Here is a 26,881-nt window from a genome sequence, read left to right on the forward strand (position 1 = left end):
TTGTTTAGATAATTAGCTTCATTTTTAATATAAAATACGAATAAATTCAACTAAATCTTTTTTTTAATTATAGCGTTTTATATATCAGAATAAAATGTTAAACCGATAAAATTGATATAAGTCTACATTATCCATTAGATCAATAATAAATAAATAAAAATTAGATGCACTTACATGATATTGCTACCCTCAGCATTTAATACCCTTACTTGATTCCTATATGGTGTGCAAGTTGTATTATAGCCTGATTTAAATTTGAAATTGAGAGATAAAGTATTTATCATACTAGATTTTTATCTAATATTATCTCTATAGGATTAGATTGATCTATTGGTTGGGATTATCTTAGACTACTCAAAGTGATAAAGTCGAACATAAGCTTGATAGCATTAAGGTGAAGTGCCGATAAATTCAGTATATTAGAATGAAAGATATTTGATTTGATATTAAATATGTGGCGTGATTTATTTTGATAAATAAAATTAAGGAGATAACTCATTTGTTATAAAAGGAAAATGTGAAACGAGAGGAAAAGAAAAGTAAACGTCTGCACGATATCAAATAACACGCTTTGAATTATTTTCTAAGCAAATGTCGGAGTCGTGAGCAGATGGTAGACAAAACCGGAAGATTTTGAAGTGGTTTTGAATCTTTTGATTAAAAAGGAACAGTTTGTTCGCCTGCTGAGTGCTGACACATTGGCCTGGCGTCAACTAGCTAGTGGATCCCCATCTCGGTTGTATATAAATAGGTGCTTTCCTCTACAAATCTCTTCATCCACTCCTCCGTTTCGTTTCCTCTTGCGTTTTTGGCTCCGTTGCGTTTGCCCTGTTTTGGGGTTTTTTCTTTATTTTTTTCCCTCTAGATTCTGGTTGCTGTTTCCGTTCTCCACAAGGTAAATGCCGCCTGAAGGATCACAGAAATAACGAAAAAAATTTGATTTTTATTCTAACAAGGAACTGAATCTAGTGCGTTTGGACGAGTGGCCATATGGGTCCTCCTTAAAATGCGATTTCTGCTTGTAGATCTAACCAAAGTTTGAAATAGCGAGAAGGGTCTACTTTTTTCGTTTGGTATCGTTCTATTCTTGTTCTTTTTTTTTCCTCGATGAAAAGGTAACAGCTTGACCACATTTCTTGTAGCATTCGGGGGTCGTCTATGCCTAATTTTCTCTTGCGCAGTGGTTAAGAACTTGGAGGACTTCTCCTTTTTTTTCTCCTTTGCGTCAGTTCTAGCTGTTGGATCAATAGGTCGTAGGAACAGTATAAGACTCTGCTTTTTCGCGGACTGCATTGATGAGAGAATTTAGATGAAGAAATATTTGGTCTTATTATAATATTATGTATGCATTTACTTCTCTTTGACTTCATCTATATAAGACTTCCCTTGCATTATTCTTGCCTTCCTGGTCTGGCTTGTTTCCCAAGTATATTTTTGTTAAGCTTTCTTCGTTTTTGCTGATCTCTTGTTGGGCAATCACTTTCTTCGTTTCTTTCTCCTGCTCGTTGTTTTGTGGTGCTTTTTCCTGATCTCTTGTATGACAATAACTTTGCTGCTTGATGACTTGGTTATCTATGATAAAATCCTGTTAATCTTTTTACTGTCTACTGTAAAGTCTTCTTTGTCATTTATATGCGTATGATTTTTTTTTATAAAAATTTTCCCATATAATTTAGAGATTTGAGTGATACAGTTCCACTAGAATTTGCTTCCTTCTATTTCTATTTAGTAGAGATTAAACTTCTTTCCAGGAGATTAGATATTGATGTCTTTCTATATATTAATTTTTTCCACTTTGTGTTTTGATCTAACTTTCTTGTCAACTTTTGCAATTCAAATCTCTATGTTTAGTATGTGTTAATAATACCCGTTCTTTGCAGTTCCAACTTTTAAGGAGTGAAGAAAGTTGAGGAAGAAGCCATGGTTGGGCGCGCGTTGACCCGCATCCACAGCATGAAGGAGCGCCTCGGCGACACCCTTTCTGCTCATCCTAATGAACTGATCGCTGTCTTTTCCAGGTTTTGAATCAATCTGTCTCTCTAGATCAAACGAAGTTTGACTATATATTGCTGATCTCATGAACCAAATCAGTTCCGTATTGTATTATAAATCTAGCTAAAAGTCTAAGACAACACTTGATGATCCTCATTTAGTATGAACTATCTAAGGATCTAGCACTTTTCAGCCACAAATGGGTATGGATCTATGCTTATATGTTCTTCTTCACTCTCCAGGTATGTTAAACAGGGGAAAGGGATGCTGCAGCCCCACCAGTTGCTTGCAGAGTTCGAAGCTGCATACTCCGAGGGTGTGATTGAGAAGCTCGCTGACTTTGAAGAAGTTCTGCGGTCCGCACAGGTGATGCAAAGAAATTGTACTTATTAGAGTAATTGCTTATTCATTTAGATCTTGCAATTTGAGTTCTTTTGGTCTGACAAAATCCTGCTTGATGCTGATGCATTGCAGGAAGCGATCGTTATACCTCCATGGGTGGCTCTTGCGATTAGGCCAAGGCCTGGTGTCTGGGAATATGTTCGCGTTAATGTGAGCGAGCTGGCTGTGGAGAAGTTGAGTGAGTCTGACTATCTGCAGTTGAAGGATAAACTTGTAGAAGAAAGGTAGTGTTTATTTCCACCTGATCTATACTTGTAGTTTACATATTTCCCTAAATTATTAGATATTATGAACTGAATATATTTCTTCTATTTGATCAACAGCCAAAGCAACTTTACCCTGGAGTTGGACTTTGAACCTTTCAATGCTTCCTTCCCTCGTCCTTCGCTGTCGAAATCTATTGGTAACGGTGTGCAGTTTCTTAACCGACACCTCTCGTCAAAATTGTTTCAAGACAAGGAAAGCATGTACCCACTGCTTAATTTTCTTCGACAACACAATTATAATGGAATGGTAAATTCAATCTCCCTGGATGTGATCTCTTTTTTTCTGCAAAGCATTATACTTTCAGTAGATATTTTGTTGGTAAGGCATGGAAGACACTATCTCAATTTTCTGTTAATGGTATGCAGACAATGATGTTGAATGATAGAATACAAAGCCTTGGAGCTCTCCAAGCTGCACTGAGGAAGGCAGAGGAGCATCTACTGAGCATCCCTCAAGATACTCCATACTCAGAATTCAATCACAAGTACTTACTATTAAATTCTTCTAGTTATCTCTTTTTCCAGCTATTTGTACAATCTCTAGTTTCACATATTTGAAACTGCATGTAGATTCCAAGAGCTTGGTTTGGAGAAGGGCTGGGGTGACATGGCTAAGCGTGTACACGAGAACATTCACCTACTCCTTGATCTTCTTGAGGCACCTGATCCTTGCACCTTGGAGAAATTTCTCAGCACCATTCCCATGATGTTTAATGTTGTCATCCTATCTCCTCATGGCTATTTTGCCCAAGATAATGTTTTGGGATACCCTGATACTGGTGGTCAGGTACAACCATCCTTCTGGAAAGTTAAAGTTCCTGTACTGAAACTAATGGAGCTACCAACCTTTTCTCACTATCTTGCACTAATTGCAATTTTACTTACAGGTTGTTTACATTTTGGATCAAGTTCGTGCTTTGGAGGAGGAGATGCTTCTTAGGATAAAGCAACAAGGCCTCGATATCACTCCTAAAATTCTCATTGTTAGTTTTAAAACCTCTCTTTCTTTTTGTCTGATGCAAATGTATGAAAGATTTGTTGCTAGTGCAGTGTTGATTACCTTCTTCTGTTTGACATAGGTAACAAGACTTCTACCTGATGCTGTTGGGACTACCTGCGGAGAGCGTATTGAGAAGGTCATTGGTACAGAGCACACCAACATTCTGCGTGTTCCATTTAGAACAGAAAAGGGAATCCTTCGCAAATGGATCTCACGTTTTGATGTTTGGCCTTACCTAGAAACTTACACTGAGGTATATCAATCATCTGAGCAAAGGCCTATTTCTAAATCATATATATATATTTTTTCAATTCAAGTTATCTTCTTTTTCTCTTCTGCTGAAAGGATGTTGCGAAAGAATTGGCAGCAGAATTGCAGGCAAAACCCGATCTCATTATTGGAAATTATAGTGATGGAAACTTAGTGGCATCTTTGCTGGCACACAAGTTAGGAGTCACTCAGGTTTGCACATTTAAACATGAACTACTATTTGACTTCTTTACCTTGGAAAACTTTGTTGGACAGCTACTAATCATATCTTCTCTCATGTGTAGTGCACCATTGCCCATGCTTTGGAGAAAACAAAGTATCCTAATTCCGATATATATTGGAAGAAATTCGACAACCACTACCACTTCTCCTGCCAGTTCACAGCCGATTTATATGCAATGAACCACACTGACTTCATTATCACCAGTACCTTCCAAGAGATCGCTGGAAGGTGATACTTTTTGGTTTTTATTGAATCTGTTCTTATTCCACTTGAAGTTTATATCTTAAGAGACTAACAAAATGTTTATAACAATTGAGACTAACAAAACTGTCTGGACACTATGCCTGTAATTTCAGCAAAGACACCGTGGGGCAATATGAATCTCATACCGCATTTACTCTTCCGGGGCTATACCGAGTTGTTCATGGAATCGATGTGTTTGATCCCAAGTTCAACATTGTCTCCCCTGGAGCTGATATGTCTATCTATTACCCTTACTCAGAGAAGGATAAGAGACTTACAGCCTTCCACCCTGAAATTGAGGAGCTCCTTTACAGTTCTGTTGAGAACGACGAGCACAAGTCAGTGATTGTCATATTAATTGCATTCTCTATCCACCTTTTGCAGTTATTGATCAGTCGAGGAGTAATATGACTTTGAATTCCTTCCAGGTTTGTGTTGGCAGACAGAAACAAGCCGATTATTTTCTCAATGGCTAGGCTGGATCGTGTGAAGAACTTGACTGGTCTGGTTGAGTTTTACGGCAAGAATGCCCGTCTGAGGGAGCTGGTCAACCTTGTGGTGGTGTGCGGTGACCATGGAAAAGAATCCAAGGATAAGGAGGAGCAGGCAGAGTTGAAGAAGATGTACACCCACATTGAGCAGTACAAGCTCAATGGCCAGATACGTTGGATCTCCGCCCAGATGAACCGTGTCCGAAATGGTGAGCTGTACCGCTACATTGCTGATACTAAAGGAGCTTTTGTGCAGGTATACCATTTTATAATGAGGAAATGGATGAGAAATAATAGATGTCTTCAGAAAAAAATTATGTAAATTATAACTGTGCCTCTTTTCTTTGTAGCCCGCATTCTATGAAGCATTTGGGCTTACAGTTGTAGAGGCCATGACATGCGGTCTACCAACATTTGCCACATGCAATGGAGGACCAGCAGAGATCATAGTTGATGGGGTGTCCGGTTTCCACATTGATCCTTATCAGGGTGACAAAGCTGCTGAGATTTTAGTCAACTTCTTTGAGAAATGCAAGGAAGACCCTACTCACTGGGACAAAATCTCGCAAGGAGGACTGAAGAGAATCTATGAGAAGTACACTCTATTGCCTTGATGATTCTTTTTGGAAAATTCTTGACTTCTATTTGGATTTATAACTTACTGTTTCACTCTTCCATAATTGGACAATTCAGATACACTTGGAAGCTGTACTCCGAGAGGCTGATGACATTGACTGGTGTTTATGGCTTCTGGAAGTATGTCTCCAACCTTGAGAGGCGCGAGACCAAGCGCTACCTTGAGATGTTCTATGCTCTCAAGTACCGTCATTTGGTAAGCTCTTTGATCTAAATACATCTTCTGAATATGGTGTGCAGATGCTTCATAATTTGCAGAAAATAATGGAATTTGCTTGCTTTTGTTTCTATACAGGCGGCATCTGTTCCCTTGGCTGTTGATGCTGAAAGCTCCACTAACTGAGCTGAGAAAGAGCAGGAGATGCAGGCTCCAAGTTGAGTTCGTTGAAAGGCCAAGTATTGAGTTGCAATGCTTTTGATTATTGTCTGTTTTACTTTACTGTTTCTGGGTTAGCCTCATTATCGGGGCCTCGTTTTGTTTGTGGACGATGTTTTGATGCTTGGTAGATGTGATTCAACATAAGGCTCAATGCCAATATAAAAGCTCTGCTTTCACCTTACATTTTTGTGTCAAATCTTTTTCCCCTTTTCCCGAGAAATGGCAGTCAATTCAAAATTCACGACACGGAGAAGACCAAGCTATCTAATGTGCTTTTGTGTGTGAGTAGAGAGAAGTAGTAACTTTAATAGTGTTTTAGTTAAACTGATGCCTCAAGAATAATTATACAACATGAGTCCTTTTAACCGCACGGTTCTATTAGCCAGTTTATTACTTGGGCAGTCAACATCAACCAATCTCTTCGAGCACAAAGCAAATAGCAACAAGATCTCTCGTCTAGGCCCGAGTTCCAAAGGCTTGGAACTGCAGCAACTGAGCTTTCACAGCTACGTTCTTCTCCTTCATTGATATCCCAGATCGGTCATGCTCTACCTTCTACTTTCATATTGAAGTAGACTTATCAATTCATCAAAAATATTGCTGCACAAAGCTTGAAATATAAAATTTTTCTCATCCAGGTATCCTAAGTAGGTTTAGACAACAGCATTGTAAAAACATTCTTATCGATGGATTATTCCTTTTAAGAAGACAGAAAAGACAATCCATCCTATCAACATCCCCGTCTCAGGCATCCAGAGAGCTAGGTGAAACAATGGTTGCAACTGAGATAATATAGTATGATGACGAAAGTAGCTGGAATCTCATATTTATCATATTAAAATAGCAGTTCTCACTGTACATTGTATCATTGTTAGCTTCAGCAATATAAAAGCAAGAAGCTAATACATGTTCAGGAATAAGAGAACAAAGCTTAAGGGAGTTGAGAAGGAACATCATCGTAACACCGCCACAGCTATGCTCCCTTCCACAGCTTGCTGCATACTTCAAGTTGGGGCGTTGTCTTGTCAAATGCAAATTTCTCAACTTTCTTCTTGTTTTTCTCCACAATATCTGAATGCCTTTTAGGGATAACATCGACTGAAATTGAAGTCCCAAATCTTAACAAGTAAAGTTTCCTATGAACTTCCCATGCAACATAAAAGAGGAACCTAAAAGGCCAAAACCATATGCAATAGTCTACTTGTAGTAGGAAGGATACAGCCGGAAATCATATCCTGATCATCTAAATTGGGGAGGATATTGGTAACTGAGGCGCACATAGAGAGCAAATCTCTGCAAATAAAGAAGTGAGATTAATCTTAACTGTTGTATTGAAATAGACAATCTATCTTAGGTAACAAGATATACTCAGAAATCATATCCTGGTCATCTCAAAGTAGCATGTGAGTTGGTTCAAATCATCACTCAAGAGTAAGTTCTCACACAAAGCAATCTTTACAATGGCTTAATCACTTGACTACTTCTGCCACTCTCAGTATTAATAATTAAGAACGAAACAGATAAAGTGAAACTATCACAACCAAGAGCCTCAAAAAGTGAAAAGTATGTAAGCAATATGAGAAAAACAAAATGAAATTTTCTCGATACATACTGTGACCTCAGTACATCCTTCTCTTTTCTCTTCATTATTTCCTTTCGCTCTTCAAATGAAGCCCTTTGATGATCTAAATCATCGAGCTCATCACTAATTGCTGTGTTGAAGCACATAAAAAAGTTAGATCAGCAATGTTGTAGTCTCCATAGTTCATGGAAAATAAATTTTCAAGCATACTGTCATTAAAATTGAACCAAAACTTATCTTAGTTCCTGATGGAGCAGACGTTCACTTTGAAGCTGCCCTTCCAGTTCACTTTGAAGATGCTTTAATTCAGCATCATCAATTGTTTCACCTTTTGCCTTCTCTATCATCTCTTTGCAAACACTAATCTTTTTCTGATAGTCTGTGGTGCACAAATTCAATAGTTGGTAGGAAGCTAAGTATATCATATGTATAAAACAACATAAGTTTGCAAATGAGTTAAATCTGAAACATAAAGTTCGATCGAAGGATGAGAACAACAGAGAGTTAGAACTTTGAAACTTGGTGCTTTTCAAATTGAACTAGTTTTATACCCTTTCTCCCTGCACTTACATATGTGAAGAAAAACATCAAATCACCAAGGAAATTGGATAAGAGAAAGCAACATCATAGTAGCACACAACCCGCTTCTAGCATCACCATATCACTAAGAATGCTCTCTAGTTAATTAACGCCGTATTATTCCAAAACAAAAACAACAAAAAATGCAATTTTATTATCTGATCAATATAATGCCGCAAAACACAGGAGGAAATGATGATTAAAAGACAACTTTAACCTTCCAATGAGCTTTGAAGGTCTCTGGTATCAGACAGACACGAAGAGCGAAGCATCTTTGCCCCCTCGAAAGATTGCATCAGACCATCTCCATCCTTCTGGTTGTTGAGAACTCCAATAAGATCGTCCCCCAGGGTGAGAAGATTCTGGATGTCGACTCTTTTACTAGGGTTAGCCATCTGAAAACCCTAATCCCAATCTCTAGCAAAGCTTTTGTGTTTTTGTGAGCATCTCTAACCATAAAAATCGGATCTTTACTACTTGGGAACTTTGCATTTAGAACCTTTCTTTCACCTATTATGGTTTACACCCTGTATATTTTATATTTGCAATTCAAGTCCTACGTTTTAGATGGATTCGGTCAATAAAAATAAAACGGATCTGTGATTAACCGATCCGATCGAGTATGAGGCTTATATGTACCCCGGAGGAATCCTTGCGACTCCCCTCTTCCCTTCCCAAATCTTCGAGCGCTTGGAGAAAACTTAACCGGTTCAACTTTCGAGGTGATTTTTTATTCTGTTTAATTAATCCACCTCGCTATTCTGTTCTTTGTGATTACGTGATTCCCTCGATTGTTGGGCTTTCGTCAATTTTGGGGATTTCTTTAGATTCTCTTGCAATTCGCATGTCCTTTTTCTTAATTCTGTCGATATCTTCAGAGGTTGTAGCATCCTGAGTTTGAAGTAGAATTCATTGAAATTTCTAGTTCTTTTATTGAGCTTGAATAGTTTGGGAGAGGAGATGTTTCGTTCGAAGAATAAAGGAAAGAGCTTTTGGGAGATGATAATTAGGATGTTATGCTGAACCTTCCTAGGTTTGCGAAGTATTGGATAATGGTGTGGATACGAGCTCTTTTGATGATGGTGATGATAGTTATGATTCCGAATCTGTTTTATATGTTATTGCGTTATTTAGTTGATTCTTACATTCTGCAGCCATAGATTCCTTTATTTTGGCTAATTTATTAGAGTAATAGATTTTGTTTAGTTTTTTTTTTTTTTGGGTGCAGTTATGATATTATAGATTTACAGGGTAGCTACTTCTGATTCTTATTCTTTGAATACTTTCAGCTGGTTGTAGCATGTTGATACTTCAAATTCCTGTTACTTTCTGTCCCCATCTAAACATTAATAGCGTGGATATTCATGAGCTTTTGTTTTTGCAGCGAAATGAGTGAGTTTTTTCTTGAAGAAAGTAGTATGATTGATTTACTAATTAGCAGCTGTCTCTGTAACTTTTGTGTTTTCTCATTTAATTAACTAACAAGCCATGTCCAAACTAGATGGTTACTCTCTGTAATTATCCATTTATGAAAGATTGTATTCCATAATCTTCAGGAGAGCTCTTTCTATCGATAGGTATTGAAGTCTTAATGAACTAATGGCAGCATCTAAAGAGATAATCACATATGGTTCACTTTCTAAGATTGACAAACAAAGTAATTATGACAAAGATTTCCTATCTGAAAGCTTGGGACAACTTCAAAGAAACTTTTTCTCATCAGAGCCAAAATCCTCAGGACAAGATCCTTATCAGCTATCTGACGAGCCCGAGTTTGTTGACGATTTTGATTCTACTAAGGAGTATTGCATGTCTATGCCGTCGAGAACGCGACCAGAAGTGAACGTAAAAAATGTACTAGGTGGGTTGGTGGCAATTCTCAGTCGGTGGAGCAGAAGTGATGGTGTCCGACCTTCACAGGGTACTAGCTCTAGTATATCATTCTTGGGATCTGCAAGTAATGGAGATAATTTCTTGCATCCTTCTGTGTATATACCTAGTGCTCCACCGTTGCTTGAAGCAGAAGCTATTAACTATAGTGGTTATAGGTCCCTACTAGAAGCAGATCCACCGGAGTGGGTGCCAGATAGCTACACTAACGTCTGCATGCAATGCTCTGCTCCTTTCACTCTTATGTGTGGCAGACATCACTGTCGATTTTGTGGAGGCATATTTTGTGGTGCATGCACAAAAGGAAAATCTTTGTTGCCCGTGAAATTTCGGGAGAGGAATCCTCAAAGAGTTTGTGATTCCTGTTATGATAGGCTAGATCCCTTGCAGGGAATATTGATTAATTCCATTAGCAATGCTACACAGTCAGCGAAACACGATGTCATGGATTGGACATGTACAAGAGGGTGGTTAAATCTGCCTGTTGGTTTGTCAATGGAGCACGAGATATACAAGGCAGCTAATACCTTGAAGAGTTACAGCCAGGTGCATCTACTTTGACCTTTTTCTTTTGTATGTGTGATTCTGCCACATTATTTATGTACAGAAACAAGCTTCATCTTGACTTTGAAAATCTGGACATTCTAATTTCTGTTCCATCAAAATTTTGAATTCAGGTTGCCAGATTAGACCCTGAAAGATCTATTCCTCAGGCAGTTCTAAAAGGTGCAAAAGGGCTTGCTATTCTGACAGTTGCCAAAGCTGGCACAATTCTGACTTATAAAATGGGCACTGGCCTAGTAGTTGCTCGAAGGTCAGATGGTTCCTGGTCTGCACCATCTGCCATAATCTCCATTGGTTTAGGATGGGGAGCACAGGTATGCAAATAAAGATGATTCCCCCTTTTGTCCTCATATAAGTGCAGTTTCTAAGATAGAGTATCTACTTCCAGCAGTTGTGTGTGTGGGTTAACTGATGAAAGATCGTTTTGGTACAAAGTTCTGGAAATATGTGATTTGTTTGAAACATGGTTTAAAGCATGTCCAAAACTGAGATGCTTTGTCAAAATATTTTGCATTTCAATTTTATCTGATCCGAAACTAGCATCCAACTGAAACAACCCTAATAACAATATTATTAATGTATGTTTTAAATTCAATATCAACCTCATTTCTTAAATGCTCTTAGATTTTGTGTCATGCATTAAAAAAAAAGATATCAAAAGAAATCTGAAAATGAAACTAGAATCGAAAACGACAAGAACTGACTGAAACATTTTGTGTTCTAACTAAGCCGAAACCAAAACCAAAAATATTGAACTATGGTTTGAAAGGTTTTTGGCTAGAAAGACTTTTGCTACAACTTGAAACATAAAATAGAAATGGGGACAACAGCATTGAAGAGGAGATATGTAAAATGTAGACAAATAGATGTTGGTGCTAAGCGCTAACATGTGAAGGCTGGTTTAGATCCATGTCTAGCTATAGAAAGGAAAATTTTATTTGGAAATTTTATGTTATTTGTTCTCAATGAGGCTCAAAAGTGTAAATCTCATAACTTCTACAGTTCTATGTTTAAGGCTTTAAGCCATTCAGTCTAACATGGATGTCAGGTTTGTTAGTGCGCCAGAAAATTTAATGACATGGGGATTACATAGAATTTTGTATATGGTAAAGTGGTGCTTTGTCCAGAAATGGTGGTTTACTCTCTGTTTGCTTATATAGCATGACCATTCTTTTCAGGTTTCTGCACTTTGACCATCCATCATTAGAACATTTTGTTCCTTTTCGATATTATTGCTGTTCATTTAGAACTTTCCATATTGTTCTCTGACCTTGCTTGCCTGCAGATTGGAGCTGAGTTGATGGATTTCATTATCGTTCTTCATGGTTCTAAAGCTGTCAAGACATTCAGTAGCCAAATGCACTTTTCCTTTGGAGCAGGTTTAAGTGCTGCAGCAGGACCTGTTGGTAGAGTTATAGAAGCAGATCTAAGAGCAGGGGACAAAGGGTCTGGAATGTGTTATACATACAGCTGTAGCAAAGGTAATAGTTTATTAACTGCTGAAAATACTAACATCTGTGTCAGTATTCTGCAGCCTGCATCAATTATATATATTCTGTAAGAAAGTGAAGGTTTTTGTTGGTCTTTTTTATTTTCTTTGGCATGGAAGATAATGCATATTTAAGTTGTCTTTTGTAGGCCGAGGCATATGATCTTTTTGGATTGCACATCACAAACAAGATCCACCGTAGTATTATTAATACATTTAGAGTTAAATCCTACGATTTTGGGCAATTATTTTGTCCGAATTGTGAAGATCTTGATACTTTCTTTCTTCAGATTAATTATTCTTGCTCTCAAACTACCAGGTAGTTTTTAGCTATAAGTGATTTTTTAATATATATTTAGCATTTGCATGGGAGCATGTGATAAGTATTATCTCAGTTGTAGAACTCTGATTTTATTCCTATTACCAAGAAAAATGTGATATTCACGTTTGGTTGGAAACCAAGCAGGTGCTTTTCTTGGAGTCTCACTGGAGGGGAACATCATCGCGACACGCCAAGATGCTAATCTTCGCTTCTATGGGGATCCATATGTGACCACCAGTGACATTCTTCTTGGGACAGTAGGGAGACCAAATGCTGCTGCACCTCTCTACTCTGCCCTTGATGACTTCTATTCGAAACTACAATGTTAGCTCTCAGAAGTGGCTTCTCTTGTGCATATCTGCCCCAAAAATCATACGTGCTTGAATCACCGGGCCAATCAGTCAAAGTAAGATGATTTGGGATTGCAAGCATAGATATGTTAAATTACAGATGCTTGAACTAGCACCACTGTAAATATTCTTTGTCTATACGTTAATGTTCTCCAAAGGTGGAATAACTGTATACGTTTGAGATGGAAAGCAGATAGAGTATTTGTCATTAATATGCTTCCAGGCATCAAAATGAAAAGAAAATCATCTATGAATCTCTTATTTTAACACCATATCCCTGTGATGGAATTTGCATTATCCCGGTAATATAGAAATTGATTTGAATTCAAGAAGTCCTTCAGTTTTAAAAATATTAAAAATAGACTCTTGTGGGCATATTTTAATATAAAAAAAATAAATGTATTTAGTTTCAAGAGTTTAATCTAAATATTACTAAAACTTTAAGAATCTTTTTATCCAAACTAGTCCGTATTCAAATATTCTTTAATTAACTCCAAATTAAATAGGCTTATTGGGAAACTTCCACCAGACTTGAAATGGATCTTTGTTTCACTTGGCAAACGGATCTACTCCTCCGCTATCACTGAAACCAACAGACTTTCCAAATTCACCCTTAAATAACAATAAATTTGACTCCAACCCAGGAACAACCACTGGGACAGGGAGACATAAACAAATCTAAAGTAGCAGTCTCTAATCTACAGAACGAGTCAGAGAGGGAATGAAAGATCCCCAAGTCACAGTCATCGAAGACGAAGTCTACGAGATCTCTGACCATGACAAAAGATTCTTCTGTCTGAATTCCTAACTAAGATATGAACCTGAGAGGCAATTACACATGAAGGTGCCTTGATGTTGTTAATTCTATATTCTGTGGCATATCAATTACTAACAAGTTTCGCCTTGCTATTTTTATTTACTTCATCTCTCAAAACCTGCAGAGTTGTTTAAAATGTTTTCCTCTGACTGCGAAATTGCATGAAATATCAAACCAAAGTAGTTAGATTGTGAACGGAGACTCCCCTTGACATCATCCCATACTTACACTGGATAACTGTCTGTCATCTTTTCTATGTGAATAGTCTTCAATTAGTCAAGTCTATCAATGATATTACTGCCAAGGCAATTTGATTATTATACTTCTACTTTATCTTCTAGACTCCTACATTCCATTAAATCAAATGAGAATATTTTTATCATTTTAAAAAGTTTATTATGCAAATACCAGAGCTCTATATAATGACGTATTCAAGATGTTGGCCATTTACCTCTATGGTAGAACCGGTGGGGATAACTAAGAGGATACATATTAATGTCTCAGCTCAGGAAAGAGTATAATTGAATACTGTGAAAATAGATAAGAGTGGACTGGAATTATTATAACTATCAAACTTTGGCAAATCCTCGTGCAATGTGATATTTAACTCAAGTTATCTTATAAAACTAATTAATGCTAAGAGTATAAGAAGCCCCGTAATGCCTACCAAATAATGGAAGATATTTTCTTGTTGAGAGAGAGAGAGAGAGAGAGAGAGAGAGAGAGGTATTATCTGAGAAAAAAAAAAGATATAACGAAATTAACAAATGGATAAGATTAAGCATTGGAGTAAGTTGAACTAGTCCTCCATTGAGTTGCAAAAGTATGATTTTCTAATCGACTTACAAGCTGTTGTAATGCTTTAAAAGATGCCCATAAATGTCGAAGAAGCAACACTGTTAACGACGAAAGAACACGGAATTGCTTTCCCAACCATAAAGACTTTTCAAATTCCTCGCTATAAAATTAACCTCAAATCCAAACCCAAACCACGTCACAAGCACGAGAACAAGCACAGACCACATAGAAACACAGGATGGAAGAAGGCGACTCCGATCGCATAATCGTCATCGACGACGACGACAAAGTCTGCGAGATCTTCGATGACGAGATGCTGGCCGAAGAGCTGCAGCTCCAAGAGGTCATCATGTCTTCCACCAAGAGATTCGCCACTTTGTATGACATTAACGAAGAGGTCGTTCCACAAATGGAGGTAGTCCAAGAAACCAAGTGTGATCACCTCTTCTGCAACGTATGTTTGACCGAATACATAGACTTAGAGCTCAAGAAGGACATTCGAATGGTTAAATGCCCCCATGAGAGTTGCAGGGGAGTTCTCGAGCCCAAAGCTCATCGAGAGATCGTTTCGCAGAAGCCCAAACAGAAAGGTATCACTTCATCCAATCTTTTAAAAAATTTTAAAGATTTTTTTTCGGTTTTAAAATCTAATTTGATATTTGAAAACAAAAAACACAGCAAGACCTGTTCAAAAGATAGAGAAAGGTGAATGCTCCAAATCCACCAACGACGACTTCTACTGCAACATCTGCATGGAATCGCATCCCATGGGCGAGTCCTTCGCCATCGCGTCGTGCGGCCACGTCTTCTGCGCCAGCTGCGTGGCGCAGTACGTCTCGGCTAAGGTGGAGGACAACGTGGTGTCCATCACGTGCCCCGACCCTGACTGCAAAGTCGGCGCCGTGGACCCGGAGATGTGCCGGGACATCCTTCCCGGCGCCGTGTTCCACAGGTGGGGGTCGGCGCTGTGCGAGTCGTCCCTGGGTTCCAAGAAGTTCTACTGCCCGTACAATGACTGCTCCGCGTTGCTGGTGGACGAAGGGGACGCGGCGACGACGATAACCGATGCGGAGTGCCCTCATTGCAACCGGATGTTCTGCGCCCGGTGTAGGGTGGCGTGGCACGACGGGATTGGGTGCGAGGAGTTCGAGAAGCTCGGGGAGGATGAGAGGGGGACGGAGGATCTCATGCTGCGGAAGCTGGCGGCGGATAAGAAGTGGCAAAGGTGTCCTCAGTGCAAGATGTTCGTGGAGAAGATCGATGGGTGTATGTTTATGAGCTGCAGGTATTTTATTCCAATCTCTTCTCTTCTTTTCTTCGATCCTAATAATTCTCTCGTTATGATCTAATCTCTGTTTGCCTCTCTCTGATTTGAAGGTGTGGGTATTGCTTCTGCTACGTTTGTGCGTCTCCGATGTCGAAGGAATACCATTACTGTACAGTGTGTAACCGCTAATTGCGGAGCCTAATTGGGTTTCCAGGTTTTCCTTGAGTGAGAATTGGGTTTCTGTAATTTAATTGTTCGTAGTTTTGAACAGCACTGGAGTAATTGGATCTGGTTCTATGTTTGTGTGGTATTAGATTTTCCTTTTCTTCCTCCTCTTTGTCTAAATTAGTTTAAGCCGTTCTTGGGCTTTATCTGGGCTATTTTTGGGTCGGGCAATGTGAACAATCTACTTCACAGGATTAAGCCCAGGTGTGTCAAGGCCTACCAAGGTTACACAAAGTGGGCCATCTCGGCCTAACTACACATTGAGCAACACCTGGTTAGGGGTAATTAAATCTCATCATGTTACAGTTTGCTCTACGATATGTCTTCAATCTTGGAGCTTCTAATTACCCAAATATTACGATCTTAATCACCAATTAAGCCCACTAGAGTTCTATCTACATCGGTAATCAGTAGTAAGCTTAAAAAACCACACCAATACCAATTGCTTCGTTTGAGTGTTAGAAGTCCTTGAAGGGTGAGGTTAAAGGTATGATATGTGCTGGTAATTTGTTACCTAACAATTTTAGAATTTTTATCAGTTAATAATAAGAAAAGCTTAGAAAACAGCCCAACTTGAGGCCTCCTCAGATGCAATTTTAAATTAAACCCATAAATTGAAATCCAAGAAGTTATGCTTGCTATCACTAGATCCAAGTTACAAATAACACTGGAACTCTCTTTGGGGTTGGATGGCCCACTTGGGTTTACTCCCTACTCACAGTGAGAGCCACGAACAATAAACCACCCCAAGGTGCAAATCTGGAACTCCTGTACCTCAACCTGGCGTTAGATTGAACATATAAAGGCAACAAACAATTGGCACAGAAAGATTCCATAGACCTGTTTCAGATGAGCACAACTACCCGTCTCTCCGTGAATAGATACCATGAGTCTAAGAGAGATCACATCTATCCAGAAGTATCTAACGCCACTTGCATTATATGAAATGATATGCCTGGCCAGGACGATAACTTCTGAGAGTAGATTGGAAGGCCAAGTTGGATGAACGATAAAGACCAACAGCATAAGAAATAGCTCCTTCTCAACCTACTGCTGATGTGGCACATAAAAATCATAGACAAACAAATGAGACGGTCCTTTTTGCATCACTTTATCCCTTCCAACCACCGAGAACTGGGGCCAAAAAGTGAGATCATGAAAGGTCCCCACTTGGAGAGACTGTTCTCTTGAGAATCTGCTAGCCAGATAGTAATGCAAACCTAACAAGAGTGTGTAGATCTGTAAACCTTAAAAGCGCAGGCACATGACCAGTTTCCTTCACTCTTTCCGTATACAATGATCTCACTAGTCACCGCTAAAGACTTAAAGCAACAAACAAGCACGTCACAACTCAATAAAGATCTCTTGGTTTCTTATGAACTAGTGGCAACTATTTTAAATGGAATTATTAGATAGGAAAAAGATCTTAAGCTTCAGCATAGCTAACTAATTGACAAATGCAGCGAGTGGCAAAGAGAAGCTAGATTACAAATCTAAGGCAAATCGTTGGTGATAGTTACATCGAAATTATAAGATTTTCACACAGCTGGAATCCATTTAAAGCAAATAAAAGACATTGATGAGATTCCAGTGGAAAGAAAAGAAAACCCAATTATGCTGACAAAAAAAATCCATTAATAAGATTGTCCCGGGGCAGCATTATTGATAGGAAATATTTATTTACTCCGAGGAATCACACATACAAGGCACAAGAAGCAGGACCAAAGTTCATAAGCATCTCGGATAGGAACAGAAGATAAACATACAAACCAAATGCAACTATTGATCAGTTTCTGGAATAGGACATTATGGCGTCACATAAGGACCCAATTACGCAACTTAACACATATTAAGATATACAGTACCTCACAATTATAGCATAACCAAAGTACTATTAGATAGATCATAGCTGACAACATCGGTTCTTCATTTCTCCATAGATATAGATTCCTGAAACAGAAAATAAGGCAACAAGACAGAATTCTCTCAAGAAGAGAATAAGAAGATGCATGGAAACCAAAGAATGGCTGCCAAAACCAAATGAAATCATGGAATGCTTACGCTCATCTGTAGAGTCTCAGTTGCCAGTTCCATGATCCACTCAGTAATTATCAGCAGCCATGGTCAGGTCATCGAAGCTCCAAAGATCCACACTGTCCACTACATCCTGAGTCACATCATTGCTCAGAAGGCTGTCGATTGACTCATCCGAGCTCCCCTCAAGATAGGGAAATTGCAGAAATTTCATGTATGATTCAAAATCACACAGCTCCTCAGAGAGTTTGGCCGAACCATTGTCCTCCGCAGCACGCACAGCTTCACCAGCATTGTTCTTCATTTTCTTTGGTGGACTGCTGTCTTCCAGGATTGCAAACTCATCAACTTGACTTATGGTGTTAGTGGAAGCAAGAACTGATGTGATATCTGGAGTCTTCGATTCATTCTCCCAGCCAAAGTCTGAACAACCAAAGGAGTTACTTCCCTGATCAGAATACAAGTTCATCCCAGGGCCCTCAGAGGATGCAACAGGTATAACTGCAGGGAAGAAGCTCAAACTCTCAGATTGCTTAACAGGCACCTTCTCTTCGAGGATGTCAAAAGTCGAGTATAGATCATTATCTGCATTTAACAGATAATTGAAAGATTGATCATAGTTGGGCTTCTCAGATGGATTTGAATTGGGCGCTTTCATGACAGTTGGCTTTGGGAGGCTCTTTTGAGCTCTTAGGGGTGCCTCATCAGGAAAGTTCACCTTGGCTTTCTTCCCACGAATCCTACGTGCTTCTGCATCATAGGCCCTTGCAGCTTCTTCAGCAGTATTGAACGTTCCAAGCCAAACGCGGACACCCTTACTAGGATCTCTGATCTCAGCTGCCCATTTACCCCAAGGACGCTGGCGGATCCCCCTATATATGTTCTTTCTCTTTCTTGTAGTTGATTTAGCAGCAGGTCCATCATATTCAACAGGCTTCAGAGCAGTCAATCCATCTGCACTCCCAAAACGAAGCATCATGGTGCATTCAAGAGAGAAATTTCAGAGAAAGAAACAAATCCTTCTAACAGATAAAGAGCTTCCATCTTCTCTTCCATGAATAAATAAAGGTAAGCATTCAACAAACTAATCAGATCCAACGATAACAAATCAGGACAAGGAAGATACGCCCTATAGTAAATAATCTAATACTTGCTCAGTGCAAAAGTTCAATTCATATCAAAATAATTTTGCTGATAAGTTTTTCTCTTTGTTATTCACTACGATGATAGCAAAACTGCTTTCTCTTTAATATATAAGGAGAAGCAGAACTATGTTTTCATCAAAATTTGATAAAGGTGATGCCCAATTTACTGCATGTCGCTAAGAAATAACTATTAACAAATACAGTTTACACAAGAGCAAACCGATTCTGAATTGATCCTAATCTACGACAAGCAACTTGCATTACTGTTTGGCTCCATTTTTTCATCTATCAACTGCAAAATCCAAAATAGTTCCTTGCCTCAAAACAATACATGCTAGGACCAAGAAGAAGAACTTCAAGATAAGATTTTGAAGTGTACCCCTAAAAGAAGAGGTAATTGACAGCTAAAAGATGACGACAATCATCTAAAAGCAACTCTCCAGCCCAAAACAGAACTCGATTTGAGGAAATTTCATCCATCCAAACACATAATTAAGAGGACGAAATGATAAACTACGCTTCCCCCAAAACAACTCTCTGATCTTTATGAAGACCCAATAAGAAAAATTAGTATAGCAAGCCAAAAGAAAAAAAAAATCAATTTTTTGGATGTGATTAATCTACGAGAAATGTTCGCCGTTCTATGATCACCAACAACGCCCATTTGACCATGTAAACAAACACGAGGAAGAATAACAGAAGAAAAAAAAAGAGTACTACCACAATTTCAATTTTTTTTCTCCATGCGAGTACCTTGGGAAAGGGGGATTTTGGGGGCGACGGAGAAGGGTTTCACATCAGTGAGCTCCACTTCATCGTCCTCCTCGGACTCCCCTACTTCATCCTTGAATTCCTCAAAATCGGCCTCGAAGTCGTCGACGATCTCGACCCTCTGCTGCTTCTTGCTCTTCTTCTTCTTCGACGCCTTCTTCAGATCCGGCCACAGATAGTCGGCGGTGAGCCGCCTCGAGGCCCCCGTGGGGATGAAGCCGGAGATGATTGCTCCTCCACACATCTCTCCTCTGGCGAGTTAAGACTCCCTCGGCTCTTCCTTCTTAGAGATAGCAGAAGTAAATTAGTATATACCGAAAGCAGCAGTACAAGCCAAAGGCTTCTTATTATGAGGAAAGATGGGAGTAGGAGAGATGGTTGGGTTTTTATATTAATGGGTTTTGGGAAGCAGAGAAGGAAAACAGAAATACTATCTATTTTCGATACGCCGGAGTTTTTAATTACCAGAGAGTATATATCATATATTCCAAGGAGGTCGGCTGGACATATACAAGATTACATAAATGCCCCTACTGTAAATTTTATTTGTATTTTTTATTTCATTTTTAAGTAAATATAAAATATGATACGGCGAGTAAATTTAATCGGAGAGTATGATAATTGTGAGAAAAAATTATTCTTCATAAATTCTCCTACTATTATAGTTGTTGTAATTAAAGGTTTTATATTAGTTAAACCATACCAATGAAAGTTTATTAGGTAGTTTGATTATTAAATGAGGGGAGGATTATTTGCAAATTATATATTGCCTTCTAAATCATTCAAAAAGAGCAGAAGTTGTTAGATAGATTGTCTAAGACTTTTTGTTAGAAATGCCACAATATCTATAGGATATCTAAATAGTAAGAAATGCAAAAGTGATGTAGAAGGCCCTGATAGGACTCTTTAATTTTATTTAATCTTTATACTAATCGTTTGTGTCCAATGGAATCATCAATTGGTGGTATTGTGGTTGGGTTGCCTAATGTTTAGTGGCAAAATGCAACCTCCACGTCTATAATAAGAGATCCATCGAATACTTCTCAAAGTGGTTTGGTGATCTTGAGGAGCTTTTTAATACTTTCTCAAGAGGAATGATGGCCTAATCGTCACCATCTAACTCTCTGGAGGTGATAAATATTTTAGAGCATTAATTCTTACCTAACTCCTATGCTCACTTCAACTTCTTAGGTGTTGTAGGGAGAGTTTAATACATTCTAAGCTCATACGTTTTAGATGATAATTATCTTACTCTTCTTAACTTTTAAGTTATTGTTATTGGTTTGAATAAAAGTCACTCTATTGTTGTTATTATCACTAACCCCCACAAAATTTTCTCTCCGAATATTTATACTTGTTTAATAAAAATAATATCATTTGAGTCATTTTACTATCTTTACTAATTAATGTCTACTTCAACGTAAATGGGAATGACCAGCCCATGCAAGTTATTCTCATCAAGATCTCTAAAGCTTGTCATAATTAAGTTTTCATCCTTATTTTAATTTCCAATATATATTACCTGGAAGTCACAATTCCCTCGAGTCTTTGATCTTGTAATTTATTATTATTTTTTCTCCTCTTTTTTTTTCTCTTCATGCAACCATATCGTCGTCACCTTCGCACTTTACTTTAATCGGACGTGGTATAAAATAACTTATACGCTAGATTTAGTTTCCGGTGCTTCATGATTTCGTCCTCTTTCAATATTGTATCCCATTTTTGTAGCTAATGATCCGATTATGCTAATGATGTATTCATTAGCTTTATATAATTGCAACTTACCGAGGGAGCCGGGCCGGCCTTTATTAATTGTTTTAAATCATCAATTACATTGTTTTATACAAGTCAAGTTTGACTTACAGATCCAACTCTGTAGTATCTTTGAGTTCACTCAATAGTGGATCGAAACTGATCGCATCCACACCTTATAGATATATATATATAAGGTCATGAGTTATAGTTATATAAAGAGCAAAATAATGTGGAGTTAGATCTACAACCTACAACCAACAACAACAACAACAACCACCACATAACACAAAACATCAAGCAATCCACATCAAAAAATAGTACAGAAATAACCAGATAACAGTTATAACAAATCATTACACCAAAGGCAGAGAAAATACAAGAGACTTGCATCCTGAACGAAGCTCTAGCAACAGTCCCTGTCTTCGGTAGTCATCCAGGATTGCTATCCTCTTGAGTCAACCTCTTCACGTTTTTCACAACCATCTCTTCTCTTATATTCCTCCCAGGTTATTAAAAAAGAGAAAACTCTCCTGATAAGATAGTGAATCATGCAGTCAAAGAAGCAGGTGTTGCACGTTTCGATTGATTGTTCATCTAGACGCAGTAAAAGAAGCACCCCTCCTCCTGCTTTTCTTTCTTCTTCTCTTTTTGTCCTTTTGACCATGGCTAACCTCGAGATGCCCTAGGGTTAAAGAGAAAAATGAGAGCATATATGGGACCAAAGGCAAGTGGGCCCTCGGCAGTTACGGTCATGTGGATGTATCTCATCTCTCAAAACAGCGTAGTTGTAAGGATCGATGGAGGTGCAGTGCAAGTTTTAAATATGTTTATTTCAAGGACAAATAAATTAAATTCTGATGGCTTCTTCCGTAGCTTGATTGTAGCAAATTTAATTAGATTATATCCGCCAAAGAAATTAAGATAGGCTTGTCGACAGGGAAAAGGACCGTTGGAATTAACGGTGGCATTAGGCCAAACATGTCTACTTTTGTACTTGGACCTGGACTAATGGTGTTGGAGCAGAGCATCTCCTTCCCCTCCTATGGAGCCAAGTTCAGTGAACTTGATTTATGCATACGAGAATTATGAGAACGACATCATGTGTCATATGCCATGTAGCTAGCGTGTTCCTTTCACCTTTAGCTTTTCATGTAAGTGTTGGTCGATCTTATCTAAATTTATTCAAAATTTTATCTCACAAGGATAGAGATCAATACTAGACGGGTCACATATATACATATATCGGATAACTATGATCATACCTGCTCTAAAACTAGTTCATCAGGCTTGCTAGATTTTGTTTCCACGACGATTCTTGTTACATGTGTCATTAAGCAAGGGCAATCGACTTAATTTAATCATAAACCATAATGAGAAAATAAGAACTTCTAGAACTCTCTGGATAAGAATATTTCTGTAAGTTTTGACTTTGATATTTGGACCTTTGACCCAAAATATCTCTCACATCAAAATAGAGAAAATATGGATCTCACTACTCCTCACTCCTCAGGCAGCTAGTCCAACTTATTCCGTCGTCTTTCTCACAGGCAGAAAGTATTTTGAGTCAAACAAAGCTTGTTAAAAATGTATTTAACTGCAGTACGACATCACGATATCAGAACATTACGCCAAACATGCACACGTGTCGCCCGCCGTTCTTTTCGTAATACAATTCATAAAATCATGGAGTCTTTAATTTTTAATAATGCTAGCTGTTATTTCACTTTCTAAATCCAGTGTGTATATATGTACTTTCTCCAATTGGGATCTTTAGATTGCCATTAGAGAGAGAGAGTTAGATGTTAGATGGGCCTCGAATACATTCCACGGCCCGCTTATTTTTCCATGAGTCGGAAAGCCCGCAACCTCTACGCCCAAAACTAAATGGACTCGATTGCTTTAAAGTAAGCCTTTGCCTACAATCCAAGCTTATTTATCTTGATATAGATCTGGAGGTGTTGAGTGAGACTTGTAGGAAGAAACATACGTTTGAATAAAATATTGTCCATTACATTTATATTCTTTGAATTACAGTCTATTTTTCACATAGACTTTATTTACTTTTTGACACTAGTTTTTATTTTTTTATTTATGAATAGTACAAAAGATCTAGCTGTAATTATTTCCAAAATAAAACTCAAGGACTAAAAAGAATGCTAGCTGCAGCAGTGAAGCCAAATGTTACCAATTATTACCTGCTCCAGGGAGCTCCTTCATTGCAGTACTGCTACTGAAGCAGGAGGCCCAACTGGCTGCCACTAAACTCGGTAGTCGGTAGCGCAGTGCAGGCTGCCAGCCATCAAGGTCGCCTCACACCTTACACTTGCCATTATAGAGTAAACCAAAACGAGCAAAAGAACAAAGCAAATACTACCACTCTCACCACTCACATGCATCTGTTCAGTCCTTTTAAAAGCAGAAGAACACAAGGGTACAGTCCTATGAAATAATTTAACCAATTACATAACAGCAAACATCAACAACTAACATATATCCCCCTCATCCCTCATTACACTCCTTTTCCCTCTTTCTCTTCTTCACTTGTTGCAGAAACTCCTCTCTTCTTCCTGGTTTCAAGTAATGTACACCTCTTGACCCTCCTCAGTAATTCTTCATAGGGGGCTTTTGTTATTCCAAGCCCACAAGATAAGTGCTCAACATCATCACATGTAGATATAAGCTAATAATAATAACAACCCCTTCAAAACCCCTTCTCTCCTATGCAGCTTTCAAAACGAAGGGCTTAAAAAGAAAAGAAGGAACTTAATAAAATCTTTAAACCCTTATACAGAACCCTGAGCAAGGTTTTCCATTCATCCCCTTATTACGGCTTACTCCACAGGTGCTTGCATTGTGACCACAATTGGGCTATTCACAGTGCGTCTTCCGTCGCTCCAAGTGATTGCCCCGCTCCTTAATCTGGTGCTCCCTGGCTCCATCTTCTCCGTCAGCGCCGGAGCCGCCACCCTTAATAGGAAACTCAGCTTCTGCCCTGCTCTACGGAACACGAGCTTTTCTGGATCCACCGTCACCCTGCTCCCCTCCGGCGCCCTAATTGTTGCTCGATAGGTGGCGCCGCCGCTCCCGACGTTGGTCACTGTCCTAATGAAGTGTGTCGATCTCCTTGCCTTTGCTCCGTCGGCGACGAACACAGCGGTGAACGATGGGTAATTGAGATTGCCGGCGTGCCCGGCCCTTCGGGCTTCTCGGCAATCGGAGGGGCGCCTTGTGATTGTCCGGATGTTCTGCTGACTGTAATTGAGATTGCAGAGGAAATTCACGTAGTCAGAAGGTGAGATGTCGTAGACCAAGCCAGGGTCCATAGCACGCTGCGGGTTGACGTGGCCGGCTCCGAAGTCGAACACATCGGCGGCCTCGGAAGTGGATTCGTCCACCATAGTGGCATTGCGGTTGTCCTTGACGTAGGCGGTGGTCGTGAGCGCCGACTTGATTGCTGCCGGGCTCCACTCTGGGTGCGCCGCTTTGAGGAGTGCGGCGAGGCCAGACACGTGCGGGCATGCCATGGACGTTCCTGACAGGATGTTGAACTCAGTGCGCCGTCCGTCGGCAGGGATCCCGGCGGGGCCAACGCCGTCCGGCCATGCGGCGAGGATGTTGAGCCCAGGGGCGATGACATCGGGCTTTAAGATCTCCGGCGACTGCGGATTTGGACCGCGGGCCGAGAATGCAGCTACTACTGGCGCTGGGCGAACGCCCAGTCGGGTCCCGCGGAAGAGGATAGTAGCCACGGCCGGGGATTTGGGCGTGGCGGCGGCGATATACTTCCGAATCTTGTCTCCGACGGAGGCGCCCACGGCGGTGGCGGGAAGGACGTGGCAGTCGGCGACAAGGCCCTCGCCGTCGAAGACGCCGTTGGCGAGGATCATCCCAACGCCACCGGCGCGCCGCACGACGTCGCCCTTGGCGGCGCGGGGGTTGACGCCGCGGTCGCAGACCACGAGCTTGTTCCGGACGGCGTCCGGATCGAGAGATCCGTCGAGACAGAGTGCACCGTAGACGAGCGGGTAAAGCCTTCCCGGAGCAAGTCCTGGGCCGCCGTAGACGCTAACCCCGGGGAGAACCCGGCCATCTCCGAGCTGTACGTCGGCGGGGAAGTCGCGATCCATGGATCCGGCGCCTACGGTGGCCACCCACGGGGCGACGTTGGTGACGGTGAGGCCGCCAGGACCGCCATTGCCAGCAGAGGCGGAGACGAAGATACCCGCCTCGGCAGCGGCGAATGCCCCTATGGCGATGGCGTCGAGGTAGTAAGGCACGACGACCCCGCCCACGCTGAGGGAGATGACATCGACCCCATCGGCAATGGCCGCGTCGAAGGCGGCGAGAATATCAGAGTCGAAGCAACCACCTATCCAGCACACCTTGTACGCCGCGAGGCGGGCCTTGGGTGCCATCCCGGCGGCGACGCCTCTAGCGTAGCCAAGTGTAGAGGCAGGGAAGACGTATCGCCCCGCGGCGATGGATGCTGTGTGGGTCCCATGCCCGTCATTGTCGCGCGGCGACCTGAGTTCGGCGGACTCGTTCATGCGCCCCGAGGTGGCCTCGTACCCGCCGCAGAAGAAGCGCGCGCCGATGAGCTTGCGGTTGCAAGAGGAAGGGGGGAATCCTGGGCCGGAGACGCATGCGCCCTTCCATTTGGGAGGGACGAGGGCGAGGCCGCGGTCGGAGAAGCTGCGGTGGGAGGGGGAGACGCCGGTGTCGATGACAGCCACGACGAGGTCGGAGCCGAAGTCGGAGTCGGCGAGGAGGGCGGAGGGAGGAGAAGGGAGCAGACCGAGGAAGAGAGGGGAGCGGGTAGTGGTGGGTCGGCGGATGAGCTCTGGGAGTACGGCGACTACACCGGGTAGGGAGGAGAGAGAGGCGGCGGCGGAGGGGGGAAGACGGGCGGAGAAACCGTGGAAGACGGAGGAGTAAGTGTGGATCAATGGGCCGCCAGGAGGCCACGTGGCGCCGCCACCGTAGGCGGCTAGGACGGAGGTCTCGTACCAGTGGGCGTGGGTGGGGAAGACGGAAGGCTTGGCGTCGCGGTCCATGCGGACGATGTAGGTGCGCTCCGCGCCGCCATCGCCGTTGGATTCGGTACCATTGACGAAGATGGAAGAAAGAGGGAAGAGGAGGAGGAGGAAGAGATAAACGAAGTGGAGGTTTATTTCCATGGTGGAAGGAGAGGGAGAGGAGGATAGAGATAGGGGGGGAGTGTGAGTGAGAGAGAAGTACTCACCACACTACTAAGTAGCAGCGGAGTAGCGCTGTTATAAGTGTACAGGTGGAAGGCGGAGATGAGTTTGTGCTTTCGTTTAATTATATTTCTTTAATACCATTAGAGCCTTGGAGGATGCGTGGATTGCAGAGAATCTCTGGAATTTTTTA

General features: G+C 40.7%; 6 protein-coding genes across 13 annotated transcripts; 3 read left to right on the top strand and 3 right to left on the bottom strand.

Annotated features, from left to right (window-relative positions):
- The first annotated feature begins 730 nt into the window (after positions 1-730).
- LOC140777725 (sucrose synthase 1-like) lies at positions 731-6,083 on the top strand. Of its 4 annotated transcripts, none has more exons than XM_073122047.1 (16): positions 731-751; positions 1,881-2,018; positions 2,235-2,358; positions 2,467-2,618; positions 2,718-2,907; positions 3,027-3,145; positions 3,231-3,447; positions 3,548-3,643; positions 3,740-3,913; positions 4,006-4,122; positions 4,215-4,381; positions 4,510-4,734; positions 4,825-5,143; positions 5,238-5,482; positions 5,581-5,719; positions 5,819-6,083. In XM_073122047.1, exons 2-16 carry the CDS (start codon positions 1,921-1,923, stop codon positions 5,864-5,866), a joined length of 2,430 nt encoding a protein of 809 aa, XP_072978148.1. In that variant the 5' UTR covers positions 731-751; positions 1,881-1,920; the 3' UTR covers positions 5,867-6,083. The 4 variants fall into 4 exon arrangements, with proteins under 4 accessions (XP_072978148.1, XP_072978145.1, XP_072978146.1 ...); XM_073122044.1 differs by lacking the exon at positions 731-751 and adding an exon at positions 773-895; XM_073122045.1 differs by lacking the exon at positions 731-751 and adding an exon at positions 1,419-1,535.
- A 629-nt stretch (positions 6,084-6,712) lies between these two features.
- LOC140778047 (kinetochore protein SPC24 homolog) lies at positions 6,713-8,511 on the bottom strand. The gene is made up of 5 exons (XM_073122573.1): positions 8,281-8,511; positions 7,721-7,863; positions 7,515-7,615; positions 7,122-7,195; positions 6,713-6,973 (listed from the first exon to the last, which is right to left on the bottom strand). The coding sequence occupies exons 1-5, from the start codon at positions 8,456-8,458 to the stop codon at positions 6,876-6,878; spliced, it is 594 nt and encodes a 197-aa protein (XP_072978674.1). The 5' UTR covers positions 8,459-8,511; the 3' UTR covers positions 6,713-6,875.
- Positions 8,512-8,670: 159 nt separating this feature from the next.
- On the top strand, positions 8,671-12,890 carry LOC140778046 (uncharacterized). Of its 5 annotated transcripts, none has more exons than XM_073122571.1 (5): positions 8,671-8,785; positions 9,802-10,499; positions 10,631-10,831; positions 11,803-11,998; positions 12,473-12,890. In XM_073122571.1, exons 1-5 carry the CDS (start codon positions 8,686-8,688, stop codon positions 12,655-12,657), a joined length of 1,380 nt encoding a protein of 459 aa, XP_072978672.1. In that variant the 5' UTR covers positions 8,671-8,685; the 3' UTR covers positions 12,658-12,890. The 5 variants fall into 5 exon arrangements, with proteins under 5 accessions (XP_072978672.1, XP_072978669.1, XP_072978671.1 ...); XM_073122568.1 differs by having other exon boundaries at positions 8,679-8,785; positions 9,620-10,499; XM_073122570.1 differs by having other exon boundaries at positions 8,692-8,785; positions 9,641-10,499.
- Positions 12,891-14,419: 1,529 nt separating this feature from the next.
- Positions 14,420-15,859, top strand: LOC140779165 (uncharacterized). Its single transcript, XM_073124148.1, has 3 exons — positions 14,420-14,883; positions 14,972-15,578; positions 15,671-15,859. The coding sequence occupies exons 1-3, from the start codon at positions 14,532-14,534 to the stop codon at positions 15,747-15,749; spliced, it is 1,038 nt and encodes a 345-aa protein (XP_072980249.1). The 5' UTR covers positions 14,420-14,531; the 3' UTR covers positions 15,750-15,859.
- Positions 15,860-17,542: 1,683 nt separating this feature from the next.
- Positions 17,543-20,163, bottom strand: LOC140777915 (ethylene-responsive transcription factor 1-like). The gene is made up of 3 exons (XM_073122336.1): positions 19,718-20,163; positions 17,847-18,773; positions 17,543-17,735 (listed from the first exon to the last, which is right to left on the bottom strand). Exons 1-2 carry the CDS (start codon positions 19,977-19,979, stop codon positions 17,887-17,889), a joined length of 1,149 nt encoding a protein of 382 aa, XP_072978437.1. The 5' UTR covers positions 19,980-20,163; the 3' UTR covers positions 17,543-17,735; positions 17,847-17,886.
- Positions 20,164-23,858: 3,695 nt separating this feature from the next.
- LOC140777767 (subtilisin-like protease SBT1.5) lies at positions 23,859-26,881 on the bottom strand. Its single transcript, XM_073122108.1, has one exon. It carries the CDS (start codon positions 26,665-26,667, stop codon positions 24,322-24,324), a length of 2,346 nt encoding a protein of 781 aa, XP_072978209.1. The 5' UTR covers positions 26,668-26,881; the 3' UTR covers positions 23,859-24,321.

Source organism: Typha angustifolia, chromosome 15 (genome assembly GCF_048772165.1).
Source record: "Typha angustifolia cultivar Huaian chromosome 15, ASM4877216v1, whole genome shotgun sequence".
NCBI lineage: Eukaryota > Viridiplantae > Streptophyta > Magnoliopsida > Poales > Typhaceae > Typha > Typha angustifolia.